The sequence below is a fragment of the Nicrophorus vespilloides genome, unplaced genomic scaffold (assembly GCF_001412225.1).
Source record: "Nicrophorus vespilloides isolate i.1.1-1 unplaced genomic scaffold, Nicve_v1.0, whole genome shotgun sequence".
NCBI lineage: Eukaryota > Metazoa > Arthropoda > Insecta > Coleoptera > Silphidae > Nicrophorus > Nicrophorus vespilloides.
Window position 1 is genome coordinate 192,474 of NW_017100111.1, and position 20,423 is coordinate 212,896.

At 36.3% G+C, this 20,423-nt stretch overlaps 5 protein-coding genes across 5 annotated transcripts; 2 read left to right on the plus strand and 3 right to left on the minus strand.

Moving 5' to 3' along the window:
• Window positions 1-34: 34 nt before the first annotated feature.
• Window positions 35-1,142, minus strand: LOC108568481 (SAP30-binding protein). The gene is made up of 2 exons (XM_017929601.1): window positions 1,033-1,142; window positions 35-967 (listed from the first exon to the last, which is right to left on the minus strand). Exon 2 carries the CDS (start codon window positions 946-948, stop codon window positions 115-117), a length of 834 nt encoding a protein of 277 aa, XP_017785090.1. The 5' UTR covers window positions 949-967; window positions 1,033-1,142; the 3' UTR covers window positions 35-114.
• A 220-nt stretch (window positions 1,143-1,362) lies between these two features.
• On the plus strand, window positions 1,363-2,988 carry LOC108568477 (WD repeat-containing protein 89). Its single transcript, XM_017929596.1, has 5 exons — window positions 1,363-1,501; window positions 1,580-1,777; window positions 1,846-2,072; window positions 2,129-2,589; window positions 2,661-2,988. Exons 2-5 carry the CDS (start codon window positions 1,599-1,601, stop codon window positions 2,913-2,915), a joined length of 1,122 nt encoding a protein of 373 aa, XP_017785085.1. The 5' UTR covers window positions 1,363-1,501; window positions 1,580-1,598; the 3' UTR covers window positions 2,916-2,988.
• A 1,545-nt stretch (window positions 2,989-4,533) lies between these two features.
• LOC108568525 (cysteine and histidine-rich protein 1 homolog) lies at window positions 4,534-10,227 on the minus strand. The gene is made up of 8 exons (XM_017929680.1): window positions 10,092-10,227; window positions 9,904-10,038; window positions 9,418-9,772; window positions 6,268-6,506; window positions 5,992-6,203; window positions 5,685-5,845; window positions 5,415-5,617; window positions 4,534-4,598 (listed from the first exon to the last, which is right to left on the minus strand). Exons 3-8 carry the CDS (start codon window positions 9,658-9,660, stop codon window positions 4,571-4,573), a joined length of 1,086 nt encoding a protein of 361 aa, XP_017785169.1. The 5' UTR covers window positions 9,661-9,772; window positions 9,904-10,038; window positions 10,092-10,227; the 3' UTR covers window positions 4,534-4,570.
• Window positions 10,228-11,154: 927 nt separating this feature from the next.
• Window positions 11,155-18,481, plus strand: LOC108568470 (adenylate cyclase type 10-like). Its single transcript, XM_017929585.1, has 29 exons — window positions 11,155-11,293; window positions 11,350-11,398; window positions 11,457-11,720; window positions 11,828-12,112; window positions 12,165-12,382; window positions 12,440-12,494; window positions 12,559-12,648; window positions 12,708-12,927; window positions 12,976-13,172; window positions 13,278-13,512; window positions 13,565-13,835; window positions 13,891-14,133; window positions 14,189-14,457; window positions 14,513-14,665; window positions 14,724-14,838; window positions 14,900-15,167; window positions 15,218-15,358; window positions 15,414-15,563; window positions 15,617-15,831; window positions 15,873-16,077; window positions 16,135-16,296; window positions 16,369-16,481; window positions 16,537-16,687; window positions 16,743-16,906; window positions 16,967-17,223; window positions 17,272-17,637; window positions 17,724-17,978; window positions 18,076-18,214; window positions 18,288-18,481. The coding sequence occupies exons 2-29, from the start codon at window positions 11,386-11,388 to the stop codon at window positions 18,426-18,428; spliced, it is 5,355 nt and encodes a 1,784-aa protein (XP_017785074.1). The 5' UTR covers window positions 11,155-11,293; window positions 11,350-11,385; the 3' UTR covers window positions 18,429-18,481.
• A 67-nt stretch (window positions 18,482-18,548) lies between these two features.
• On the minus strand, window positions 18,549-19,749 carry LOC108568480 (neuralized-like protein 2). Its single transcript, XM_017929599.1, has 2 exons — window positions 18,869-19,749; window positions 18,549-18,792 (listed from the first exon to the last, which is right to left on the minus strand). Exons 1-2 carry the CDS (start codon window positions 19,506-19,508, stop codon window positions 18,677-18,679), a joined length of 756 nt encoding a protein of 251 aa, XP_017785088.1. The 5' UTR covers window positions 19,509-19,749; the 3' UTR covers window positions 18,549-18,676.
• Between the last annotated feature and the right edge of the window lie 674 nt (window positions 19,750-20,423).

The following is a 20,423-nucleotide window of genomic DNA, read 5'->3' on the forward strand; positions in this document are numbered from 1 at the left end:
ATATGGGTACACTTAACATAATAGCTTTTCTCAATCATTATACACTCATATATCACTTTATAACATTTATAAATTAAATTACAACTATAGTCTTTTGTAGTCAATGCACCATTGTCAAGGCCTTGGCTTCTTTGGCAATGACCCAAATGCGGAAATAACGGTGGCCTTTGTCCCGGTAGCGCTATTTGTCAAAGAGGGCTGCACCAAACCAGCAGGTTTTATGCTACCTATAGAGTTACCACCAGGCTGATCCCATTTGCTTTTCCTCTTCTTGGAGTCATCCTCCTGCTTCTTCGTACCAGATACAAACTCCACTTTCGATTTACGTTCCTTCTCCCGCTTGTCCATCTCGGCCTTCTGAACTTTAGCCAACTCCTCGTAGTAAGACTCTTTGCTCCATTTCAGAGGATCGTACATCTCCGGCGGATAGTTTGTACCCAATTCGTTGATGCCGCAGAAACTAATAAGCTTTTCGTAAATACTAGGATTACGAAAATCTTTTCTCTGCTGTATCACAGCATTCATGTCGAGAGAACTATTCAACATTTTACTGTAAAGCTTCGTGATTTTATCTTGAATTTCCGCTGAACAACTACCTGCTGGCTCCTGTGGCAACTGAATACCATCTTCATCAATTGGCTCAGGCTCTTTAACATCATTTGATTCCTCTGTAATAATAACAGTTGTTGTCTCCGTCGAGTCATCCATATTATCCTCATCAGAAACAATTGTGTCATCATGATATGATACTAATTTGGCTACCTTTGATGTGATCTTTGATTGCACTGGAGTTGAAGGTCTCGAGCTTGGGGTGGATTTATCTGGGGACGTGTTAGGAGTATGTACTGTCACTGACCCAGTATTCTCTTCATTGTTCATATCATCTTCTTCTCCCTCCGAGTCTGTGTAAGTAGCTGTTAATGATGCCAAAGCCATACTGTGGGACATTTCTTACTTATCAGATGAACTAAAAACAATAATATACAAAGTTAAAATTAGAACTTAAACGTACAATTAACATAATACACTTACAAAAATGTTCTCCTTCTTCTAAACTAAACTTTAACTTATAAACAATTTCATTAACTTTGAAAATTCTAACCTAAGTTAACTGATGTTGATGTTGATACCAGTAGATACCAACCAACATACTGCAACATACAATATATTTTTTTACAAGTCGACCAATATTACAAAAAAAAAATAGTCCTCACTCTCACAAATAATTTATTTATTAGCATAGTTTCATACATTCTTTAATTAATAATAAATTTATATAACGTTTCTTTTATTTAATATATATTATTTCTAATTTTATTTGTAAATTTTATAAACTGAAAATTTCAATTCAACAGTTGGCGACCTTTAACAACACACGAGGTGCATGCATTCAAAATAACTACTTTAGTTTTAAGTTTACAGTTTGGAATAGTGGATAAATTTACAAGCTTACAAGTCCACTTGATATTTAAATTTGTTTTCTATTTTTTAAAGTTTTAAGGTAAGTACAACACATATTCTTATATTGTATATTGTGTACAAAATATTTGTAATTCTAACCTACACGTGATTTTCATAGGGCAAAACAAAGTGGAAAAATGATGAAGAAAATGATTAATTTGGAACTCGAGGGCAACGAAAATGAAGTGGAGGATGAAACTGATTGTGATGTGTGCTCGGCTGATGAAATTCAATCAATATTTGCTGAACCATATGAAAATATAGTTGGGAAGAAAATTGTGGAAAATGATTACATATTGCATTTGGATGCAACTTTGTAAGTATTATTATTATAATACATTTAAGAGTTATACTTAAATGATTAAATTGTTTTTTAATTTGCAGAGAAACAAGTTATAATATTGCTATTGGTACATCAGGCTCTGATGTGCATGTGTGTAATCTGAGTGAAAATGGATTACAAAGAATTGAAACATTTTCAGACAATGCACCTTGTGTAGGTGTTAAATTTGATACAACAAATAGTAACATTCTATTTTCTGGACACAATGATAGCACAATTAAAATGTGGGACCTGAGGACGCCTAGTAAAACAGTTCAAATTTTTAATGGTAAATAAACACGCTTTTACTTTCGTCGTTGAAATATTAACGTTATAAATTTATAGATAAAACGAATAAAAAACACCCGAAGAAGAAAGTGTTTTCGTGCTTCGACTTGTCAACGAACAGCATATTGTTGGCGGCGGGAACGGAACTCCATGATTCCGATGCATACATTTTGTTTTGGGACGCAAGAAACTCCAACATCCTAGGCGGCTACTGGGAGTACCACACGGATGTCATTACCCAAGCCAAATTCCATCCAAACGATCCCAATAAATTGGCTACAGGTTCCACCGATGGTTTGATAAACATTTACGATTTATCGCAGACGACCGAGGATGAAGCCATTGAGAACACTTTGAATACGAATTCTTCGGTTGAGCAAATCAGATGGTATCCCCACAAAAAAACATCTGAAAAACTTGCTGTCACCACGCACACTTACGACGCTCAGTTGTGGGACGTGGAAATGACTGAAATTTACGCCGAATTTGATAGAGAGAATCTCGCTGAAAACTTAAAAGTAATTTTCGTTAATCTGACTATATTTTAAAGCGTACTTTATTAAATATAATTAATTTGTTGTTCTTTCAGCGTAAGATTCCAGATTACATTTACACGGCGGCGAATTACGTGAATAAATCCGGTGAATTGGTTTTACTGATTGGATCAAATAATCAAGGAGGCAGATGTCTCAGAGGCCTAAAAGTGGACAACAACAAACTGAAACCCTGCTACAATTTCCAGGAAAACAGTCAGAGAATCCGCAGCTGTTGTTACAATTCGACGGTCAACAATTTGCTGACCGCTGGCGAAGAAGGTGTACTTAACGTGTGGAAATTTTTATAATTTACTGTACTTTTGAATAAAAGTAATTAAAAATTTAGTTATGGTTATTGTTTTTGACATGTTTGTCATATTTGACATTTTGAATGTCGATTGCGAAGGGCTTTCAACTTTAAAATGAGTTCAAAGCAAAATTTTTGATAAACTTTGAACGTCGATTGTGTAAGATCTAGAAAGCTGGAAAAGAGCGAGTTGATCTTTCATCTTGGAAATGAGTCAAGGTTTTGTTTTTGACATGCCTGTCATTTTTGACATTAGGCCCTTCAAACTTTGACCGTCGATCGCGAAGGTTCCCGAAGGACTAGAAAGCTGTAAATGGGCGCATCGAAAAGCTAGGACTTTGAAATGGAATTAAATTAATTAATAATAAAAAAAATATGATAGATTTGTTTATTGAGAGATATTGATTTGAAGATTTTTCCATGACAAATGCATAATATATATTTTTTGAAGCAATTTGTACAGATATTAATCATATTGCTTACATATTTTATAAATGTGGATAGAGAATGCGCATTACCAGGGTTATTAACATGTGCACTTGTTGATTCTTTTTTTGAGACGAGTTTAAAATTTATTTACAAAAGAAGTTTGACAATTAAGTCTGAAAATATATCCCTCTGACGCCTCTCATCATTAAATCCTACAGTTAACTGTAGTTTTTAGTTAAGGATTCAGTTTCAATTTTTCGCGAAGCAAAAAAAAACTAGAAAGTAATTCATATCATGTGTATTATTAACATTGACAATAATTCAATAGCATTTGTATTCATTTTTTTTATTGAAATTTTCCCACTTTAGTAATAGTGTGTAAATATAATATTAGCCAAAAGCGCTCACAAACTAAAGACAAAAAAAGGAGAAAATTATATGTATATTCATAAAATATATCGGTAACAAAAAAAAACTTTACATAAATAAATCTATCTATCTAATATAGTATTTATAAATTGTCTCATTTTGTTTCTATCGTTCCTACCTAACTTTCTTTAGTCGATATTATTGCAAATAAAAAAAAAAATACCTCTCTGAATTTCTTAAAAAATATTTTACCTTAAACATACGTGTTTGTACGTATTACATAAATATAACTATATGTATATATAACGTCCATTCCATAAATGTTGTTACTTTCTTTTTTTTTTCAAAATATCATTACATTTATCCATATTTATATATATATAAATATATATATATATATAATAAAAAAATAAAATCCTACTCTAATCGTAAAACAAAAATAAAAATTGTTAAAAGAACAAAATAAAATGAAATTAATATAATAAAAAAATAAGGAGATCTCGATATACACAAAGTAATTGATTAATATTATTTAAATAATTACAGTGTCCAGTGTTTAAAAATCTTCCGCAATGAGAAATTGCATCCCAAAAGTATCGGCATAAAAAAAGAAAAACACATTTTTTTCCCCCATATGTAGATATGACACAGTAAACTTATTTAAAAAAAACCGCAAAATGTGATATAATAATATAGGTGTCTAAAACAAAACAAAAAATATCACGCAAATTAGACATGTATACTTGTTAATTATGAAGTTGTTTCTTTTCTCTTTCTTTTCCGGTATAGTGAGTTAGAAGAAGCATGTGTGTGCAGCATTATGTGGTGTTTAGTCGATTTGGTTTTCTTTTGCGTTTCTTACTTCGACGATAGAAACATAATTAACCTGAAACAGAACAAGAAAACGGAACATATGTATCGATTAGCGCATTTTGTATGAGTAAAAGACAAAAATATGATGTTTCATGTAATGCAGGGGTTCAAAAAAAAAATTGAAAATAATCAAGTTGCTGTTTATATACGAAATCTAGCAACATAAGATTGTATTTTGTATATAATAATATTGAGTTGGCAAGGAAATAATTTCGGTTTTTGGTAATTTGAAAGATGTGACTTTTAGCTTTCTTTAGAAGCCAATTGCTTTCGTAATTTTGTTTGCAGCTGTTAGTTAGATAATCAAATCAAAGTCATAATTGAATCAGATCGTCATGTAACTGTGCAAGAGATTGCAGATATGTTAAATGTATCACACACAACAACTGAAAATCACTTAAATATCTTGGACTCGTCAAGAATCTCGATATTCGCAGGCATTGAAAAAGATTCACTTAACAACAACAACCAATCAATATTTGCAATATCCATCTCAAACGCAACTCAAACGTAATGAAAAATGGATTATTTACAATAACATCAATCGAAAACGATCTTGATCCACGCGTGATGGACAAGCACAAATCATGCTATCAATTTGGTGGGACTACAAGGATGTTCTGTATTTTGAGCTTCATCCAGAATTAAAGATTTCAATGAAATGTTGCAAACAATTATTATACATATTAAAACTATTTGGGAACCCCGTATACTAAACAAACGAATGGAATTAGTGAAATTTTGCTTTTGCTGAAAATTTCTATTAAGATTTGCATAACTTAAAATTGAATTAATTATTTCTTTCAGATTTGTTAGTGAATGGTGTTACCTGAAATTTATTGTTTTAGCTGCCAGCAACCTATTACATTCGGCTGTATCAGGTAATGAGAGTGGCATGTAGGGACCCTCGTTTTCCAGCTCGGAAAAATCGTGCTTGTAGATCCTCGGTTGGACCTTCATGTCGCCGAACGGTCCTTTCAGCATAATATAATATATGCTCAACGTGGTGGTAGCTTTTGTTTTCAATATCAACTGCAACAGAAGAGAAGACTACTGTAGATCTACACCATTATTAATGCACGTCTTGTGTTGCCATTACTTGGTAGGTCATGTCGCGTTCGGAACTCTGAGTGGGATCCTTCTGGCTGTTGTTGATCCTAGCCTTGACCACCCATTGATTGTTGAACGCGGAGAACCGCGAAGTTTCATAGAACAGTCGATGGACGAACTCGTCGGTTCGGTACGGCTTCAACTGCAGATCTACAAATACGGGAAAAAATTCAATTTAACATCCATTATTTATTACTTTATATCAGTGGTAATTAAAATATTTCTTGAAAAAAATGTATATTTGCAACAGTGTAAGAATAGTTAAGAATCGCTGCTTTAGATGATTTAGTTTTTACCATTGAATGTGATCTTCTCGAAGGCCAGCAAATCGAAGATACTGTCATAGAGGACTCGCTCGTCTGCGAGCTTCTGATCCATCACCTGAAGAGCATCCATGACCTCCGCCCCGGTGCGATTCGGGTGCGTACATTCAGTTTCATGCTGTCTACTCTCGTGCAACGGACCTCGCCAAGGGCATCCGATCCGGCTGAACTTGCAGCCAGATATCCTATTAGCAAACAAAAACGACTTTATTTACATTATCCAAATATGTAAATTCCAATAAATAATACCTCTCTTCGCATTGGGTCTCCTCGTGTCTCTCCAAAGAGTTTCTCGGAAACTGCTTATTGCAGTACTGGCATTCGGATGGCAATTCGGAGACGGCATTCTCCACCGCCAGATTCCTCGTGGCCGAGGTTTTGCTGATTTCCACCCGGCAATTGGGGCACGTCGCCGTCTCGTCCCTCAACCGTGCATCGGCGAGCAGATGAGTAAAACATCCAGCACACATCAGATGCCCATTCAGACACTGAAAGGATACGCACAAAACGAGATATTATTCAACTGAACACTGCAATTTCGGCAAATTGTACATTAATAAATAGACAATATGCATAATAAATACAATTTAAAAAAAAAGAGAGAGAGACATTTTTCATATACATAATATTTGTAGGCACCTGAAATACAAACATATTAAAAGTTAGATCATATAATCATTATAATGTGTATGAGATTTTTGGGGGATTTTGCTTTTAAAGGGAAACGATTATACATAAATATAAAGATTCGTATAGTTTGGCGACACTTAAAGACTACTTGTAGTGTTTAGTACTCACCAAAGTTGCAAAAACCCTGGAACTGATATAAATTCATATAAATTATTTTGAATTACAAACAAAAAGAGTAAGAGAGAAAGAAAGATAGATAGAGAGAAATTAGGATTGTTTATAAAGAAATTTGCTAAAGAGGAAAACATTGTTTTGTCGAGGTCGGATTCTTACCTTACCTTACAACTAAATTGATAACTTAAAATATAGACGTCCTCAATTGATAATAGAACGTAAATGAGAAAATTTACTAAACAAAAAACCAACAAAACAAAGTGTACATGAAACAAAAGTAATCAAAAAAAAAACAATAGCAGGTGTGTGTAGTAAATATACGTTCTGTGTCTAGACCTTACCTCGTGTGTTTATACTAAATCATAAACAATCGATAAGATTTTGCTGTGTGTGGTTTATGATATTTTTTTCAATCTTATTATTATTGAAATCGGGATATAGAGGATTTTTCCTTAAAGCTAGTTCAAATAATTAAAAAATACAAATTCAATACATTTATTCAAAAACAAAGTTCGAAGTTTCAAATATATGCGTATGTTATATATTCCATTATTATAATTAATTAATTAAAAAAAAAGAGTAGAAATAATAATAATAAATTAAGAAACACACTATAACATTGTTACAATTAAGTGTGGGAAAAAGGAAAAATTTACAAAATCGTGTGTGAGCGATTCCTTCCCTCATTCTTGGGATTTTTTTCATTAATATAATAACGTTGAAGTCTTGACCAACAAAAAAAAAATGAAAAACATTCAGTACATAGCAAGAAAATAAAAACAACAGCATTCGAAATATGCAGAGCGTTTAAGAGAAAAGTTGATGAAAACATAAAATACAATTTCATAAATCATAGTGAAATTAATCTATGTTCTCTATTATTATTTTTTAAATACATGGTTGTTAAATAATAATAGTGATTATGATGATGAAAAAAAGGTAATTAAATGAGTGATGAGTGAAACAGAAAAATTATCAACAAAAACTTTGGGGTCGACGTCTGAGATATATATTATTATTGTTGTTGTTATTATACGCTGCAGATATCTTCCCAAAACAATAATAATACGACGATGACAAAATAAAGCGAAAAACTGCGCAATTTCCTTTGTGTGTTTTGCACTAGAAATTAATCCTTGCAGAACAATGAGTTAGCGTTGAATTAGTGGAGGGGGCAGAATCAACAAACAATAACAAATATTTAAATATATGTTTCATTGATCAATGGAAATAAATGAGCGAATTATTAAAAAAAAAAAACGATACAGATGGAGCTGAATTCCGTTCAAATTTGCTAACTATCTATTGATGCTTAAAGTACTTAGAGTTATTACTGTAGAAAATCATCTCAAATAGGCGAAAGCTGTTTAACTTTAAAAAACATGAATATGAGATGACGTAAATTGCAAATAGTGGAATATTATTTATTAAACGAATCAACGACATCAACAATCTTCGTGATAGCTAATAATTTTTTAAAATACAGTTTGTATACTACGCGTCAACTTGGTTGACAGTTAGTACACGTGTCCGTGTCAGGTGCATACTTGTAGAAGTTTGCCAAACACCTCTACACTTGTCGCACTAATTAAGTGCGCCTTTGTTGCTTTTCTTTATGCTTAAGATATAATTGAATTTTTATAAATAACAATCACATTTAGTTGACAATTGTAAATAATTCAAATGTAATGCGATTTATTTAGGCGGCGATGGTAAAATAATGTAATCGGGCGCGACCTTAATCTTTGAACTGGGTGCGCACACCGATGATTCCTTCTGCCCGGCAGATGATGCCAATAACGTGGGGCGGTAATTAGAATGAGAAAGACAAGAAGCGAGCAACAAGCGGATTCCTGCATCGATTTATTTTGCGCGCCGCATCAACATCATCATCGTCTGACGGTTTTGCGCGTCGACGAGTGAACGGCGTTTCGATTTTTGTTCCCCTTCCCCCTACAACATGCATGCATCTCCTTTCAAGGTTTCGCCCCAGGACGATAGCGCAATTGCTTGTGTAATTGCGCGCGGCCGCAAAATGGCTGCGCACTTCTTTATTTTTTCTATTTTCATTTAGAAATTGTTGTTTCTCCTCGCAACAATTGCGTTGTTAATAAGGAGAAGCACAAGAATTGAGGGGTGGTTGTTGCTAAATGGGGAGATCGGGTGGGAGAACCTATAAAATAGAAAAGCAAAAACCCGGGAGTAAATCAATAAAAGAGCGCGGCCGCCCGGTAAGAACACAAAGGCTGCAAACGTGACGGGGGAGGAGTTGCCGTTCCCGTTGTTACGCAACGAGGAAAGCAAGGACGCCCGAATTGTCATCGGGTTATTATTGTTTCCGTTTGACGTGTGCCCTACCATAGCCACCTCGGACTCATTGGTCCGTGTCGTATTCAGACACATGGTTGCATTTCTACCTCGTTATTATTATTATTATTATCATTTGGTGGTAGTAACAATATGCAATACACTAAGAACAATGCTAATAGGCGGTGCTGGATAGTAGTAATAGTAATACAATAATAATGATAAATAGATGGATGGATTTATATATTGGAGGTGGTGGTAGGATTCGGGATTGATTGATTTTTTTACCTGATAGACGGCTGATCTGGGCAGATCCAGACAGACTGCGCAGCAGAGGATTCCACCTAGACGTTCCTCCAATTTGTATCGCTTGTCTTCGATAATCTTTACCGTGGTGGAGATCTTGCGGCGCTTGGTGTCCGGCTCAGCGAATTCCTCCATTTTTTCCGGCGCGTTGTTGGTCTGGTTGGTCTCTGCCGCCTCTGCGGCGACGTTCTCGCTGCTCGACGGGGCGGCGTCGCTCTCTGACATAATAATAATTGCGGACAGGAAAGCCGTCGTCGTGGTCGTCGCCACCGTCCGTTAAAGCAATATGGTAGAGGTGGCTGCGACGACGGAGATGGTGGTGGTTCTGCTTCTGCTGCTGCCAAATGGAGAACCAAAACAGAGAACAGCTGAGCTGAACAGCAGAACGCTAGTCGCCAGACGCAACGCACGCATACAGACACACACACAAACGCTTCTCTCTCTCTCACTATGTATATGTATCGTTACCGCTGCTGCTGCTGCTTCTTCTGCCAGGAACAGCTGACGTGACGTCGAATCTTGTTTGACAACCTAACCTTCTGGCAGCGCTCTCTCCCCCCTTATACGCTCGCTCCAACTATTATTCTATACGCCTGCCTAGAACTGTTATTTTATTTTACTTCTTTTTTCTTTGAATGTCCATCCAATCGACATACACATCCTTCCACCACCCTCACTCTACCTGATTGTTGTTTATTATAGTCTGCAATTCACCCCAAGCTTGCATCCCCCAGCTGATATTCCTCTGCACCTCTATTTTTACATCCAAAATGCATTCCGTTCCAAGAATACTGACTGCTGCATCTGCGGGCAATTTAAATTTAGATACAGGGTGGCGCACTTTTCCATTGCAATCATTCAATAACATCAACACCACAATTCTAATCAGACATTACTTAAAGTTCTGATTAACTTTTTATATAAATGTGATGACAACAATTTAAGTTAAGAACTAACTACCAAAATCAGTCTTTTGTTTCTTCACCTGATGACATTTTCAAAAATAAATATAATGACAAATTTTCAATTAATTCTTAATGTTGATTTTAGTCAAGTAAATTTATTTCCTTTTACTACATATAATACGTGTGATATATAATGCAACACATAGTTCTAATAATATTCTTTAACCAACGGATCGGTATCATTCTTCAACTATATTCTCAATTCCACACGCAACTAATCTATTTTACTAGTGTTACGACCCAAGCCAGGTATATTTTCTAAAAAAAAAAATCAGAAAATAACAAACCTGAAATCGTTTCCTACGTTTTACAATCATTACTATACAAATTGAATCTCAAATCAATTTTATCATTAATTAATATTTAATATTTACTTTACTAATATCTAATAAACATGATTAATTCAATTCAACAAACAACTTACGTAATTTGTATAGTTTTTAAACGATTAGATTTCCATTGATAACTTTATTTATTTGTGATTTTGTATACATCACTTAATCTGATTGTTTCGATTTGATTATATGCAACCAAATATGTTTGCGTTTACCGATTGTTTAAAATTTGACAGATGTAAATATAGACGTTGTTAAAGCTTTAAATAATTGAATAAACATTTAGTTAACGTGATGTAAATAACAATATGTTCAGTAAATCATTAATATAGTATTATAAGTGAAATCAGTAAAATCACAGCTAAATTTAACAAATCACTTTTAAATAAGTTATTTTCAGATATGTAATTATATCTAATTGTAGATAATCCTATTGAAATATAACGATTTTCAGTCTAAATCCTATTTGTTTCCTAACCTATTCTTACATAATGTAATACGACCCAATCCAATTAGATATTCATTTAATACAGTTTTTTTTTATAAAATCAAGGCAGCGTACGTCAATTTTGAATTCAATCTTATGTCAATTATATTTTAAGATTTTTTTGCAGTTTCTACATACAATCTCTTAACTGCACGACTTCAAGATGATGGAACAAAGTAAAAAGTTGATAGAAAATTTGTCTTTTTCGCGATTATATTTGATTGTTGCTTTAAGTTGATCGCGCCGGACAAGAAGAGTTCATATGGGCAATGAGGACGAGAGCGTTGCTGGACCTCGAGGAGGATTCGCAGAGTTGGCGCGAGAGCAAACTGACCGATTACGAGTCATCAATACACAACGAGAGAAGAAAAACGCAGAACGCGTACGAGCATCACCTGAAGAACCTGGCTTCCTTCGTACCTGACGAAGTGTTAGTCAATTGCAACGATTACAGTTCCAGGCATATCGAAGGATGCATTTTGATCGTTGATGTTTTCGGTAATCTTATAAAGTTTTTGATATCCAATTCGAATTTAACTGTTTCTTAACTTTTCTAATTACTAATCAATATTTGAACAAGTGATTAAAGTATATGTTTGATTAAGGTTTTCCTGAATTGTGCGAGAAGTACAACAAGATTGGTAAAGGCGGTACATCACGACTGACGAACGTGCTGAACTCGTACATCGGCACACTGGTGCAGTCTCTAATGATGTACAATGGAGACGTCATCAAATTCTCAGGAGAAGAGGTGATGGCCTTCTGGAAGTGCGGCATCTCCTCCAACGATATGTCCATGCAGGAGTGCATCCATCAAGCACTGGACGCGGCTCTGACCATCAAAAAGACGCACGGCGAATACGAAACGGACGTTGGAGTTTTCCTATCACGTTCGTTAATTAACAGTACTATTAACATCATTTTATCCTATTTTATTTGCAGTCAAACTGGTCATTTCGGCTGGTCAGGTTTCCTTCGCCCTGATCGGAAACGAAATTCTGACAGATTTTGTCATCGTCGGTGCATCGATATGGGAAGCCAAAGGCGGCGGTGATCTCGTGCCTTACGGCGAAATCATCATCTCGATTAACGCGTGGGATTTCATCAATCACAACGAGTACGAGTACGACAGACTCGACAACAGTAATAATTACGTCAGGGTACTGCTCTAAAATTATTCAATTTTATTTTAGGGACTAAATTTAAATACATTGTAGGTGTTTGGCGTCAGTAGACATTGGAGAAGTACCCAAAGAAATACCACTAAAGAAGGTACATTACAAATATTGAATTATTAATTTGTAAATCATATACATATTTTATTTCTTCAAAACAGCAGTTGAAAATATGAATGCGGACGGAGATTCCATATATTCCATGGATTCGGATCGGCAAAATAACGATATACATCACAACATTTTTGAAAGTAAGCAACAAAAAAAAAGGTAATACCTTTATGAATGTTCATCGCTATTTCTCATTAAGTACGACCGTGCATCGGTGATGCTATCAAGAGAGACCTGGCGACTGATTTACGTAAGTACATTGTGCCCACGGTTCTCAAAGTGATCGACATGAACGAGGGCATCGAAAACCTGACGGAGATGAGGAACATCGTCATCGTGCTGATGCACGTGGAGGTGGTAAAGTCCGAAATCGAGGAATACATAAAGCTGGTGAACAAAATATACAACACGATTTCCGAGTGAGTGAACACAAACATTTATTAATTGAAATTTAATGAAAATCATAGTATTTCGCACGGCATGGAGGGTTGTCTCAATAAAATCTTCTTCAACGACAAGGATCTGCAGTTTTTGGTGATATTCGGTCTGCGCGGTTTCATCCACGAATTGGACAGTCAGAGGGGTTTGAATTGCGCCCGACGCTGTCACAAGCAAATCTTGCAGGTGACAGGTATAAAGTCCATCTCGGCATCTGTGACTACAGGTAATTTTTATATTTTCATGTTTACATCATTTTCATTTGTGTCTTAAGTACGAATGTATAATGAGCGATTTTACGTTTAATATAACTGAGGCCAATTATATTAAGGGCTCTCGTTTTGCGGTGTAATTGGTCACAATCTGCGAAGGGAATATTCCGTAATTGGACTGTCTGTGAATAGAGCGCAAAAATTGCTGAGCGCTTTTACGAATAAAATATCGTGCGACAGGCAGACGTTCTTCCACAGCAAATTGGAGGCGCGGAATTTCCTTCTGCTCGATTCCAAAGCGCTGAAGGGTGTCACGAATCTGGGACCAATCTACGAATACGTGGAATTTGACAGGTTCTATTTCTCAAGACTTCGTTAAGACTTCGCATCTAATCGCACGTTTCAGTATATTGGCGGATTCTCGCAACGATTTCAGCCACTTCCCCATATTAGACAGGGTCAAGGAAATTACCATGTATACAAGAATATTGAAGAACGTGAGGGATATGGAAAAGGGCATGAATCTGAAGCAGCTGAAGCAACAGATAAAGGCGTCGGCGTTAGTGATATTCGGTAATCCGCGACAAGGAAAAACCCGTTTAACTGAAGAAATCCTGTTCTGCACGCCTTTGGATGTGCCCATTTTTAGGATAAAACTGATCGCTTCGGATAAAGCTGTAATTTGTTTATGTTGCTATCGAAGCATTAAATTTTGTAATTGCTTTCGTGTAGGTTCCGTATCAGGCCATACGGCTGTTGTTTGCTGTTCCATTGGGAATCACAGACAAATCGAACGTGAACGATCGAGAGCTGAAGATCACGTTCAAGTTGAAACACATGCCCGTGCCGGAGCTAATCTGCGTATTGAACAACATCTTCAAAGTTAACTTCTCCAAGACCGAGCTGTTTATGGGACTCTCGGAAAAGGAGAAGTACGTCGCCTGTAAAAAGACGCTGAAGCAACTATGCCATGCCGTTTGTACCAAAATTAATGCACGATTGAAAATATCATTAGTTATTTTTATTTTAGTGTTTCTCCAAGGTTTGGGTGCTCGTATTGGATGGAGGTGAATATATTGATGACGAATCTTGGCCTTTGATTTATTCGATGATGGAAACGTACACGGTCGTCTTGGTGATCGCTATGGCATCGAACACTTACATGAACTATATGGTCAAGCACATCTTGGAGCAGCCGAAGGTACAAGTTATGCATCTGAAACCTATTGATAAATGGTTCCACATCGGACTGGCCTGCCAAATGTTGAACGTGCACGGTATTCCCGCAGAGCTCGAAAGGTAAGCTACTCCCTAATGTTTGGTATATGTAAAATTTATTTATTTTTTATTATAGGAAATTGCACGAGAAGAGCAATGGGAATCCGGGATGGATAGAAAGTTACCTAATCAGTTTGTTGCAATCTGGTGAATTAACCATAAGTCCGATTCCTTTGAATACCATCGAAGAATGTCCACTCATAATTCCACCGAAAGAAATGATGGCTAGGTAATTTATATCTATTTAATGATTCATTAATTATCCTAATTGATTTTGTTGTTGTTAGGGATTTTGCAGCTACAGCTGCAATCGAACATGCCCATAGTCAACTTACGTTGAGCAACGATTATTATGCCGCACTTTTGCACGACAAATGGAAAATATTCAAAAATTCATTTCGGGTTTGTTGCAAAAAACTTGAATTGAATGATCATTACTATATTTTTTTTGTTGTTATTTTAGGATAGTACCACGAACATAGTAAATAACATGGTGATTCTAACGGAGACAAAGCCTGCAGCGAAGGAGGAAGATCACGATAAAATAAATACTAAGCTGGATTTGATCTATACTTATGCAGAAAATAAGGACAGCGAATCTTACGTGTCCTCGTCGATTCTGGGCTCGTCCGTGTCCAAGACGGGCATCAAGATGGTACCCCTCATAGATATTTGTCTTATTACAGAAGGATCAAAAATAGATGATATCGATCCAGAATTTTCACTTGACGGTAAAGGCTGAGGATAGTAATATTTATATTACGTTTAACATGAATTGCAGTTAGGATTATGAAGATATACGATTCTCTTACGTCATATGAGCAGTTGCTGTTAAAATGCAGCGCCGTGATCGGAGAGGTGTATTCGAGAGAGATGCTGATGTACGTGATGAACTCGCAGGATTCTTTGAAGACGGCGAAAGGTTCCGTTGAATCCGATTAATCAAAACAATTCATCAACATCTGATTTTCGTAAAGCGGTACAGAAACTGTTCGAGATCGGAGTGCTGGGCTGCGCCGGAGGAAAATTCACTCAACAGTTTACTAATGCCATCTTGAACGCACCGGAGATTAACAGCGACGAAGATCACATGATCATTTGCAAATGCATCGGAATTAACACGCCCGGTATTTAGAATCTAAGTGCTTCCAAGTTATATTTATAATTCGAAATCAAACAGATTACATGAAGTTCTTGCCGAATTACGCGCTGTGCGGCTATCTGAGATTCAAAATACCATCCTTCCGGGAAACAACGTACAACATCCTGACGCTCGATCAGAAAAAAGAGTACCACGCGAAGGCGATCCGATATCTGGAGAAGAAAACGCGAAAGTGCATAAGCTGCGGCGGAGGTCCGCTTGTCAAGTTGATGGGAATTCGTTACGATCAGGTCGGGATTAATATGTAATTTGTATCGATTTAATCGGCGTGTTAAAAAAAAAGGATTGGATGAACAAGCGAAAGACGAATTTGGTGATGAGAAAGGATACGGTCGCGCAGAGATCGTCTTTCAGCATTCTCGAGAACTGGGAAACATCTTCAAAGGATTTTCAGCTTAAGAAGCAGAGCAAGAGCAGCTTAGATTTTAAGAGATCCAGTCAGGATCCGAGGAAATCTAATTATAGCATCGCTTCTCAAGGTAAATTGTATTGTACTAGGTAGCACCAATGCATAAGAAAATTGTTGTTGCTTTCAGATACGAAGCTGAGGGAATTTTCGTCGTTGAGAGATATAAATAAACTGAAGAACAGGATATCTCTAATACGAACTTACTCGGATTTAGATTACAACGATTGCGACTGCTTCCGCATATTGGATTGCATGTATAAGCAGTTGATAGAACATTGCGAAGGAGCAGGTTTGAAACTAACATATTTAGGTAGAATTTTAAAATCAGCACCAGTTAATAATGATCTTTTGCATTTTCTAGAGGAAATGGATAAATGGTTGTACGCTATATTAGAATACAGCAGTCTTTGCATTAACAACTTCAATAGGCCTTTGGCACTGAAGATCTTGTTCAATGCGTTGGACGTTTTAGAAGTAATGCAACTAGAGTTTCTTTTTATAATAATATAATTACAATATTGTATTGCAGGAAAACCAAACTCTTATTGTGAAACCGGAAGAGTATTGGAAGTTGCCTTACATAAGGGCGAAGATTCTGACGCTAATCGCGATAGCGCGTTTCGAGATTGGTCAAGTCAACGAAGCCTACATCATTACCGATTTCGCCCTGAGAACATACGGTACAGAGAATATTTTAGAAATTACGTTTAAATAAAAATCTTTTTTGCGTTAAAGGCTACAAGTTCCCCTACAAATCAACACTGAGATTGAGACTGCTAGAAATCATACAGTTCGTGAAGTTTAACTACTCCTCGTCCAATACAACGAAAGATGATTATAACGCCGAGTATTGTGATAACGTTTCCGAGTGTTTGAATCTGATGTCCAAAATATTTATGGTTGTTTCGTTCAAGTTTATGTAGTATGTGCGAAATTTTATTGGATTCGTTTTTTCTTAGTACTTGGGTGATTGGAATAACGCGGAATTGGCTGCGATTTGGAGTTTGCGGAAAGCCTTGGAGTCGGAGAAAAACTTCTTCGTTCTAATAAACGCGTACACGAATATGATCTGCACGGCTCTTCATAATAAGAAGTACTTTGTTTTGGTGTCTTTGGAGATCAAGGCGCTATTGTATAGCAGATGCTATCGGGGGGTGATCGAACCCAACGACCTTTTTGCGATCTACGAACTGTATTCGTGTATATTTTTAGCCAGGTAATGATGATCTTATTTTATTTGCTAACATTAAATGTATCTCATCAGAATTACGCGAGGTGAATTGACGGAATGCTTGAATATTGGAAACGTTGTGCACAATATATACAATTCGCTCGGGAATAAAATCGTAGTGCACGATGTATTGCCGCTGATGGTGCAGGTTCTGCTGCTGATGAACAAGGTGATCGATGCTGTCATCATCATCACCGATATGCAGTACACGTTGGCGGACAATCCGGAAAGGAGCGGACAAGCTTGGTATTTCGCGTTGTGCATCAGCTTCCACTTGGACACTGGATTTTTCATTTTACCTATACAGCGTTGCATCAAGTTCTTGGATACCAACAATGTGATCACGACTACTACCAATTGTTCAGCGGAGAAGAGAATGTATACTGCTCTATGGCTTTGGCAAGTTTAACCTTCATTTATTGACTTTTTTTGATCTAATTACTTGAATCTTATTATAATGAATAATAACAATGCTTTTTTGGTAGGTGCCTAAGAAACGAAATGTACGAGGATGCAATACTTTGGAAGGAGAAGGTGGATGCAGTGTGGTCTTTCAAAGATCAGGATGATTTGGTGAACGCTTTTACAGCGTTGTACTATATGGAAGCTCTGCTGCTGTTGGCGATCAAGCAAATGGATAAGAAAAACATAGTCGTGATTGATAGCGTTTATGCGGAAATAGATAGTTTATTTCAAAAGTTGGATATGAACGCCAAGATATTCATCATAATATACCCAAGGTAATTTACAATTTTTTCACGATTAATATTAATGATAATAATAAGAGTAAACTTAACATATAACAAAAACAAAGTTAACATTGTTTTGTTGTTTAAGACTATATCACATGAAAGCTCTTTATGCGATGATCAAGATCAATGATCTGGAAGCCTTCAATTTCCTGCGGAAGGGACAACGGCTCGCCGAAACGAACGGGAATTTGTACGACTCCGAATGGTTGAAACATTCTGAAATGGTCCGGTGGATGAAATATGTCCTAACTTTTCCCTAACCGAAACGAAAATGTTTTTTTTTATTTTCCTCTTCAGGCTTGGTCCCACGACATGTCAGAAATGGAACGTAACCTGTGGCTGGATCACGCCGTCAGCGACGAACTCTTCTACAACGACATGGAATCATATGATATGCAGATAAGTTATTACACATTGGAGCCTCCCACATATTTGTAAAATAGTGAATTTCTAACAGAAAAAAAAAACAACAAATAAATGGGTAAAATTAAGTTTTCTCATCACGAAATTGATAAATTATCAAATATTGGAATTTATTTGTTAATTTTATTTGGGGATTTTGGCATGAAGACAATAATGTAATTTGGGAAACAACTCATTATTTATGAATGTATATATTATTATTATTATATGTAGAGAGAGATAGATAGGAATGTCACAGTCTTCAAATTGTAAGAAATACTTGTTTAGGATTGATATAGCAAATATTCCTTGAGGACTTTGGGCAAAGGTAGAGAAGAGACTGCATTCTTTGTAATGTGCTGCAGAATTGCGTCACGGCATGCCGCTTGCAATGTTGAAACTGAAACCAATGGTTTGTATTAAAAATCGAACGTAATTTTGCAATATTTGAGAAAAACAATGATGTATATACATACCTCCATAAAGTTGTATTATCCTGACTTTCTTGGTTGTCCCATAAACGTCTACAACGACGTACAGAGGCATCTCTGTGTACGGGATGTGCTTAACACAAGCACCCTGATCCTCCCCATTGATAATATAATGCATGTTGGCTTCATGATCACTAGTCGGAATGTACATGACACCAACACGACTGAAAGCATCAGTGGGGAGAGTGCCCAGAGTCTGCTTAGTCGGTTTCAGCAAACTGATGGGCACAGTGCCTCGACAAGTTTTAATACTGTTTTCGCTTGGCACCACCTTCCATCCAGTGTCGTAATTCAAAAAGTGATTCCAAGCCTTCGATATACCGTAAATCCAGGAAGTCCCCTTCTTCGTTAGATCGGGCAACGCGTACCTAGGTATATCGTCACCATTGTGGAACACGGTGTACGGATTCAGCTGTGTCAGCCCCAATCTGAGATGTCCGCTCCAGCCGCTCTGGATCTGTTCAATCTCGATGAGGAATATCTCTCCGGGCAGGAGCGGCTTCTCGCTGAAAGTTAACGCGTTCGCGAAGCTCTTCTTCCTGTAAGCCACGGTGTTATCGTCGGAGAGGATTATGTTGTCACCGTGAAAGGGATGAAATCTGGTCAGCTGCAATTTACTCGCCATCGTTCTCTGTGTACTGCTACTGCTCGACGATGATATATTTCTATTCGACGCACTTTCTTGATCACATCTTCACTACTTACATCCTTAAATCACATTGTCGCATGAAATGATGTACTCCATTCCCAATGTACGTACATCACCACAAACAACATAAGCATAAACTATACCATCAATACAACAACAAATCAATTTTGACGTCCTCTCACCATGAATTGCCATGATTGGCCATGATTCCTCCACTTGTTTCAATCCTACCAACGTGACATTCATATATGCTTGCACGTATGCAATTTATAATACAAGTGCAAGAAAAAAAGTATATATTCTAATTGCTTTAAAAAAATATAATTATTTGTAAATCTATAATGAAGTAAGTAAAAAAACATATATAAAATGTAATATTTATTTGCAGGACCGGGGGCATTACCAAATGGACAAACTGGACAAGGGGCAGCGATGGATGGAAGGACTTGCACGTTCTCACACAGGGCGACATAAACTTTATCGCCGGCCCTGTTATTATGTTAAGGCGACGCATTTAGTTCAACGCTTTCCAAGTTGTTCACTGCATTAAACAAACAATTAACATATGCACTTTGCACTACAATTACTACCGAATTGAATGCAACTTGGTTCGTTAACTTTGTAGAATAGGAAACAAAAATTACAGACAACGAAATGACTTTTTTTGCATTTCTGCAATTGAATAATTTTGATTTTGTTGTTAAAAATGATGCAACACTGATGTTTTTTATTTGTAATTTTAGTAGCCATAATCTTATTTGAAAAAAAAATTGAATTCTCGGGGAAAAACGAATAATTTCTACTACATTTATACGAAATCCCATACATATACAGTAATACCTCGCTAAGTGCGGATAAATCTATGAAACGCAATAAAAATCAATCTAGTGT

Bases quoted from the DNA above. Each gene is read 5' to 3' on its own strand.
- LOC108568477 (XM_017929596.1), top strand. From the start codon at position 1,599: ATGATGAAGAAAATGATTAATTTGGAACTCGAGGGCAACGAAAATGAA. The intron at 1,778-1,845 runs GTAAGTATTATT...TTTAATTTGCAG, and splicing joins TTGCATTTGGATGCAACTTT to AGAAACAAGTTATAATATTG. The intron at 2,073-2,128 runs GTAAATAAACAC...ATAAATTTATAG, and splicing joins AACAGTTCAAATTTTTAATG to ATAAAACGAATAAAAAACAC.
- LOC108568480 (XM_017929599.1), bottom strand. From the start codon at position 19,508: ATGGCGAGTAAATTGCAGCTGACCAGATTTCATCCCTTTCACGGTGAC. The intron at 18,793-18,868 runs GTATGTATATAC...CATTGGTTTCAG, and splicing joins GATAATACAACTTTATGGAG to TTTCAACATTGCAAGCGGCA.
- LOC108568470 (XM_017929585.1), top strand. The intron at 12,113-12,164 runs GTTCGTTAATTA...TTTTATTTGCAG, and splicing joins CGTTGGAGTTTTCCTATCAC to TCAAACTGGTCATTTCGGCT. The intron at 12,649-12,707 runs GTAAGCAACAAA...TTTCTCATTAAG, and splicing joins ACATCACAACATTTTTGAAA to TACGACCGTGCATCGGTGAT.
- LOC108568525 (XM_017929680.1), bottom strand. From the start codon at position 9,660: ATGTCAGAGAGCGACGCCGCCCCGTCGAGCAGCGAGAACGTCGCCGCA. The intron at 5,846-5,991 runs GTAAAAACTAAA...CCGTATTTGTAG, and splicing joins CGAGAAGATCACATTCAATG to ATCTGCAGTTGAAGCCGTAC. The intron at 4,599-5,414 runs GTAACACCATTC...GTTCTGTTTCAG, and splicing joins GCTAAAACAATAAATTTCAG to GTTAATTATGTTTCTATCGT.
- LOC108568481 (XM_017929601.1), bottom strand. From the start codon at position 948: ATGTCCCACAGTATGGCTTTGGCATCATTAACAGCTACTTACACAGAC.